Source organism: Ochlerotatus camptorhynchus, unplaced genomic scaffold, assembly GCF_037179485.1.
Source record: "Ochlerotatus camptorhynchus isolate MF236.1 unplaced genomic scaffold, CSIRO-AGI_Acam_v1.1 ptg000261l, whole genome shotgun sequence".
Taxonomy (NCBI): domain Eukaryota; kingdom Metazoa; phylum Arthropoda; class Insecta; order Diptera; family Culicidae; genus Ochlerotatus; species Ochlerotatus camptorhynchus.
The window spans coordinates 241,287-248,463 of record NW_027040751.1 but is presented as its reverse complement, the minus strand read 5'-3'; the positions used below and the strand labels follow the sequence as shown (position 1 = coordinate 248,463).

At 38.9% G+C, this 7,177-nt stretch overlaps 2 protein-coding genes across 2 annotated transcripts; one reads left to right on the top strand and one right to left on the bottom strand.

The window, feature by feature from the left end:
- Positions 1–4,320: 4,320 nt before the first annotated feature.
- LOC135705228 (RRP15-like protein) lies at positions 4,321–5,361 on the top strand. The gene is made up of 2 exons (XM_065226837.1): positions 4,321–4,432; positions 4,505–5,361. The coding sequence occupies exons 1-2, from the start codon at positions 4,396–4,398 to the stop codon at positions 5,359–5,361; spliced, it is 894 nt and encodes a 297-aa protein (XP_065082909.1). The 5' UTR covers positions 4,321–4,395.
- A 123-nt stretch (positions 5,362–5,484) lies between these two features.
- Positions 5,485–6,927, bottom strand: LOC135705227 (RAB6A-GEF complex partner protein 2). Its single transcript, XM_065226836.1, has 3 exons — positions 6,753–6,927; positions 6,451–6,683; positions 5,485–6,388 (listed from the first exon to the last, which is right to left on the bottom strand). The coding sequence occupies exons 1-3, from the start codon at positions 6,878–6,880 to the stop codon at positions 5,538–5,540; spliced, it is 1,212 nt and encodes a 403-aa protein (XP_065082908.1). The 5' UTR covers positions 6,881–6,927; the 3' UTR covers positions 5,485–5,537.
- Between the last annotated feature and the right edge of the window lie 250 nt (positions 6,928–7,177).

The following is a 7,177-nucleotide window of genomic DNA, read 5'->3' as shown; positions in this document are numbered from 1 at the left end:
CTATTTTAAATCATCAACGCAGAGATACTCGGTACGACAGGTGCTCTCGGTATGCAGAAGGATCAACGGCATGAGGACAATTTCGGATCCCAATCATAAAGCAGTGAGAAATTCATCTTCAGTTGTACACTATACTTTCCAGATCCATGCTCGGAAGCTCGGGGATGTAAATAATTCGGGTTCCAGTATGCACGATGCACGAGATGATGCATGAAGTTTATACCACTCATATATCTATCATTATTCATAAGAAAATCTATTCACACCAATTCGTTTTTATGCTTTTTTCTAATGAAATATAAAAGTAAACAATATTGAAAAGGGACTTCATCAATACTATATCGAATTCAATGATTCTTATGCTTCAAAGTTCATAAAATGTATTAATCAGCCTTATACTTTTCATTTAAGCACGATTCATTGCATCCATAAGACTTATACATATGTTTAATTACTTATCCTTATACTTTTTATGAGCGGATGGCAATGGCAAAAATCTATGTGGTTTGCTTAATACATTCAATATGAATAATTCTTTTCGTGTAGGATACCGAACGCTTGGTAATTATCAGTTTTATTCAACTGTCAAATTTTACCGAAAACATCGGTACTTGTATGCCGAGCGTTCAGCTTTTATTTTACCGAAATACCTCAAAACAAGAATAAATCTTTTACCAATCCTTCGGCAAACCGTGCATGGACATATTTAGCTTTTGCCGACTATCGTTGAAATTTCCACTCAAATTAATTGGATTATTCAGAATAGCAATAATAATAATACAAAATTAGTGAGAATTCCGTAAACAAGTCTTTATTCAAGTTATTCTCACAATGACACATTCTTTCTCACTCTTCCACTCACCCATCAGCGTGCCCCGAGACTAGTTGTTTGAAGAAAAGGCAGCATAAGCCATCTCCTATCTGTATAAATCTGTAAATCTGAAAACAAATAAAGATTTATTACTTACAGAATAGTTGACGCAGCACCACCTTCACCATCGATTTGCCGCAATATTTCCTCCATTTTACACTTCATTGAATCACACGCAACACTTAAAGCAACGCAACAGACGACTTACTCTCTGCCAAAATGGCTGACAATAAATGTGCACAACTGACAGATACTTGCTCTTATTTTCAATTGCCGAGGTTCGTCACTTTTTATTACCGAAGTCGGTGAAGCAAGATTTTAACGAAATTCATGGTAAACCATTACCGAATTTCAGTAAATACTTTCGTATAACCAAAAATCGTTAATTGTATATACCGATATTCAGTAAAAACATGTTTTCTAACGATAAATCAGCAAAAATCGCGTTTTACCGATTAAGTTCAGCAATCAATTTAACCGAGATAAAAATATAAAATTAAGTGTGTACACTGATAAAATTTCAAAGATTGTTTTTATGTGTCCCACACATGAATTTTTGCAATGTGATCAACAAATAATATCTATGTGTCGGGCACATACCTAGGCACATACTTAATATGTGTACACATAAAAGCCATGTGTAACCACAAATACTATTCATTTGACTCATAAATTTCATATGTGCTTCTATGTGGATTCTATTTATGTGTGGTCACATGAAAATCATGTGGAATTTTACATGGAAATTCGCCAATAAAAATGTGTGGAATTCTATTAGTGTAGAGGTAACTTTAAGACCAGAAGGTCCCGAAGAAACGAGCTCAATTTTTTGGCTCAGCTCTGGTACTATCTTCGGTCCAAAGCTAATCAATGCACCCCTCGAAACATAGGAAAATCCACGAACTCCTCATTTTATCTGTCAAACTTTCATAGCGAATCAAAACAAACATAGTGTAGTACTGGAATTTATACTAGAATAAGGTACGTTAAACGATTTGCTTGGGACCAATAGGCTACCCTAATAAAATTCGTATGGTTATTTTGCTTAACGACGTGTTTGGGGTATCATCCAAACCATTTGTAAAAAAGTTCGACAATTTGGGTTATCGTTCGTTAATGGTATTTCCACAGACAAACAGACATAACACATTGAATATTTCTCACTGTAAAACATCGTCACTAAAACATTACCGCCATCTGTTGAGTACACTGTGGTGGGTAGTACGCTTACGTCAAACGCAAGGGAATTGACATGCGCGCCACAAGTGGCGGTACTACCAACAACGATACTTTCAAATTGACCGTTAAATGCTTGTTCGATGAACAACTTGCGAGTGTTATGTCTGTTTGTCTGTGGTATTTCTTTAATAGGGTAGTCAAGTAGTGAGCCAATTTAAAATCGTTAGTTTCCCTGATAAAAATTACCATAAAAGAGAGCTTAATACCCCGTTCACATTACAGCCTATATCACGTAATATAGGCTGTCTTGCAATGAGCACTCATACATAGGATTTCCAGTGAAAACTAGATGTATGAGTGCTGATTGCAAGACACCGTATATCACGTGATATACGCTGTAATGTGAACGGGGTATAACCATAGAGGTAACTCTAAGACCACTTTGTCCCGAAGAAAATCATTATTATTTTTGGCTCACTCAGTACCAGAACAACGGTCCCAAGCAGTCCCAAGCTATTTCACTCACCCCTGCATGTTCTGCATGAATCCACACACCCCTGATGTTATCTGTCAAACTTTCATAGCGAATCAAAACAAACATAGTGTAGTAATAGAATTTCAACTAGAATAGGGTACGTTAATCGTTTGCTTGGGACCAATAGGCTACTAAAGTGGTGAGCCAATTTAAAATCGTTAGTTTCGTATTGATTGTTGGTATAACGACGTGTTTGGGGTATCATCCAAATTATTTGTGGGATAGTTTACCCATCCGGGATACAGTTCGTTTATGGTATTTGTTTATTAGGGTTCGTATTGATTGTTGGTACAACTATAGAGGTAACTCTAAGACTAGAAGGTCCCGAAATAACGTGCTCAACTTTTTGGCTCAGCTCTGGTACTCTCTTCGGTCCCAAGCTAATCGATTCACCCCTCGAAACATAGGAAAAACCAATAGAGATTTTCACGTCCGATTGTATTGGTGCAATATGTGAGAGCGTGTTAGTGAATATCCGAGGAAAATACATAACAAATCGATGTCAAACTCATTTTGACAGATCTACTTTCATACATTTTTTAGGTTAGCCCTCGGGTTAGCCAGAGGAAAATAATAAACAACTTTACACGGCGTTGCTCCCGCTAGTGTGCGTGCGTTAAACGTCACTAATCTCTATAACCCCTCATTTTATCTGTCAAACTTTTATAGCGAATCAATTTGGAGTTCGTGACAGCAGCCGTCTGGCTGCATTTGACGTTCCATTTTTCTCTCTTCGCGACTCTCTCTCAGGTCAAGTAGTGAGCCAATTGAAAATCGTTAGTTTCGTATTGATTGTTGGTATTACCCATGAATGGGTAAGTCACGAATCACCGTGCATAATATGACTTAAGGCCCACGCATATTAGATCCGGATCGGACGCGTTGCGGCAAAGTGACAGCTATTGTCTAACTGTCAAATTTACGTCAACGCAACGCAAACGGATCTAATGTGCGTGGCCCTTTAGGAGTCCGAGTTAAGCGTGTAGCCTCGTTGACGCCCAACACGGTGTTTCGTGAAAACTCATTAATGGGTATAAAAATACCCATTTTCGAACCATGTATGCAGCTGTCAAAAAATGGAGGAATTTTGAGATCATAAAATGGATGAAAAAATACCCATTTAAAGAATCGTTCACGGTTGAATAATGGGTATATTTTATACCCACTAATGGATGGAAAAACACTTCGAAATTTCATCGTCTCATTTCCGTCACCGATTCATTGGGAATGCAAAAAGTTACAGTCCACAGCATATTTAGCGAAAATAGACGATCTCCGGAAAATGTTAGAATCCGAAACGTTGGAGAGCTCTAGCCTAGGCATACGGATAAGTCAATACAAAGTATCCAATATGGTATTATAATATTTCGTGTAAAATTTGAGCGGAACACCTGCATTTATTTTCAATGTATTAGAAAGTTTTTTACATCAACGAGGGCTTGCATCCTCCATTTGTAAAAATGGGTATTTTTTCACCCATTTTACGGTAAACGCAATTTAAGAAAATGGGTGAAAAAACACCCATTTATTGACAGACCACCCATTTACCCATTTATGAGTAAACCATAGTTTATCCATTACATGAGGAGGGGCACTTTTAGCGGAAATGGGTATTTTTATACCCATTAATGGGTTTTCGCGAAACACCGTGAAGGTGACAGCATATTCCCGCAAAGGAAGTGAAGCACGTTTGTTATGATGTGTCTTTTCTGGGGTAAACATTCAAAACGTTCACACGTGCGTGGTGCTTCATGTGAGTTTATTTTCGTGGATTAAAATTAAATTTTCCTACGTAAACTTAAGTTGGAAAATGATCGCTAAAGTCAAAATGGTCAAAAAACCCCAAGGTATGTTAAATTCATAAAATCCGTTGAATGAACTGGTGTTGTAAATTGTTCCGTTGTTGGCAATATTTTTAGCACTAGCACCAGAGCCAGACACCGACAGTGCCAGTGAACTATCCGACAACGATGTCGACGATCATCACATGTCCGATGAGGAGTTTCCAATGTCCGACGATGAACAGGATCAGGATGATGACGAGCAAGAGGAGGAGGATGAAGGACCTTCTAAATGGGCATTGACTATGGCCAAGTATATCAGGAAGACGAGTGATGCACATATTCTATCGAAGGCTGTAAAGGATGTCGATCTGGAGAAGACTCGGAAGGAATCAAAACCAACATACAAATTTGAGGTTGTCGGTGAACAGAAACCGGACGAAGCAGAGGCCGGAGATCAAAAAGATGATAAACCTGGCGATTTGGAAATGGCGAATGAGCTGCTTCGACAAAGGGCGCTGCTGAAGAAAGAACGACAGAAGGATATCCTGGGTCTACGAATAAAACCATCGATAGGGCAGTACGAGAGGGAGAAAGCATTGAAGAAAATTGCAACTAGGGGTACAGTCCAGTTGTTCAACGCCGTTCGGCAACAGCAACGAGATGTGAACAAGAAACTTGACGACGCAGGAAAGTTGGAGTACAAGCGAGAAAAGGTGTTGAAAAATTTAAGCAAGAAGGAATTCCTAAATGTTCTCATGAGTGGACCCAGAGCCAAGTCGGAGCTGGTGGACAATCTGGTCAAGAAGGAAGAATTAAAGGATGAAATCAAATCCGAGGAGGATTCCGACGATGACGATGAACCCGAGTCGACGTGGGGAGCATTGAGAGCCGATTTCCTAACAGGTAAGAAATCTGGTTGGGATAAAGAAGACAATGATAAGGCAGAAAGTTTTGGTGAGGGTAATGGGGGTGCAAGTTCAGATTCGGATTAAATAAGATAAGTTTTCTCTTACGAAATGTGTCAGCTTACTTAGTTGCAAACCGAAACTCCGTAAATCAATCTTATTATTTGGGTAAGTAGTTATTAGTATGTTTTCCTATTTTAAGATACTCTAAGAATGTCATTATTTGTACCTAACACATTTAGTTTTATCGAATCAATTACATTCTACTTGATATTCAATGTATATGTTCCGCTGGCTTGTGGGATGTGAACAGGTGCTGTAGGGTAAATAGTGACTGGCAGATTCCAAATCATGGTTTCAATAGAAATGTCCGTTGGTGCTTGCCACTCCAGAGTATCCTTGTTGATTTCCATATTCAGCTCCTCGTTTGTACTTGTAACAAACTGGAAATGCAGACGCCACCTCACATCGACCAGGTCAGTATCAAAAGTTGGCGTAACATGCAGTGGAATCGGAATAATCATCTGAGTTTGCAACAAGCCAAGGCATACCTCATGATGCTTTGTATAGTTCGTTATTCGCCCGGCAGGCGTTAGTACATTATCTTTCTCTTGGTTAGGTGCATTGGAATGTTCTACGGTTTTCTTTTTGACAATTTCCTCGCATTGCAACGTAACCGACAGTTGCGCACATTTCACAGTTCCACAGCTAAAATCTAGCGTACCTACAATGTCTTCCCCGAGCTTGTAGATTGGTTTAAAAATACAAAAGCGTCCGACTTTACCCCTCTTGTTCGAAATCAAATAGAAGTTGGGCCTTCTGCGTGCAGTGATGTTCTGCAGATAATGTAACGCGTATTCAATCTTCGATGGTGCTTTCTTCTTTTCTATAAAAGGATTATTTGGGGCCAAATCCTCGTTTGATTCGTCGTTCAAAGTAATTGTCTCGTCACTACAGTTGATGGGCGGGAGTGGAAGTACTCGAATTGGAATATGCAACGCCTGCACTGTGGAACCAACGCGTTGGGTGGCTACCGTTATTTTGTAATAATACTTCACCATTACGCCTCGATACGTTGGTGGAGTATTCATTGATAACGTTTCACGGAACATGACTGAAATAGTGTAAAATTTTTAAAAAAACATATTGAAATCAACAATTTACTCCACAACATACATTGCCTTGATTCACCTGGTGACAATCGTAAGTCGCAAAACAGAATTTTCGGCACAGTGGACTTCAATACCTCTCCCTTGAGTTGATTGCTGGCATTCAGGGATGTTGAGCCACTAACATTTTTGTGAATGGGATTCGCCGTTTCCAGGCCGGATACGCCACGGTCTTGGATAGTGGAATTGCAATAGCAATGTATCTGAACCGTTGCCCATGCTAGGTTTTCCAGTATATCACTGTAATACATTTATTATATGTCACTAATAGTTTGAAGTGGAAATTTAGCTTCGATTCTAAAGCAATACCTGTTACTTTGACTAATTCTATGTTCTGGTAGCGAAGGATTCGTGAAGGTTATCAAACACTCGACTGTTTCTCCGCACAGGAAAACTGCACTTTGATCACGTATTAGCCAAGCCGTTATTTCTATCATTTTATCAAAAAATTAATGTTTTCCAAAATTTGATATCTAAAGTTAGTGAAAATATTTTCGTTTGTTTTGATGACACGTCGCTCTGATGGTGTTCGGTTCGATAATCATCAGTTGTCATCATCAATGGATCACAGTTTTGATCTCACCACTACTGACAGCATGGCGCCACCTACTACACGGAGAATGAGAACACCCAAATTTGTGTTTAACTAACTCATGTTATAGTACGTTCAGACTACAGAGTTATAACAACAATCAATACGAAACTAACGATTTTAAATTGGCTCACCACTTTAG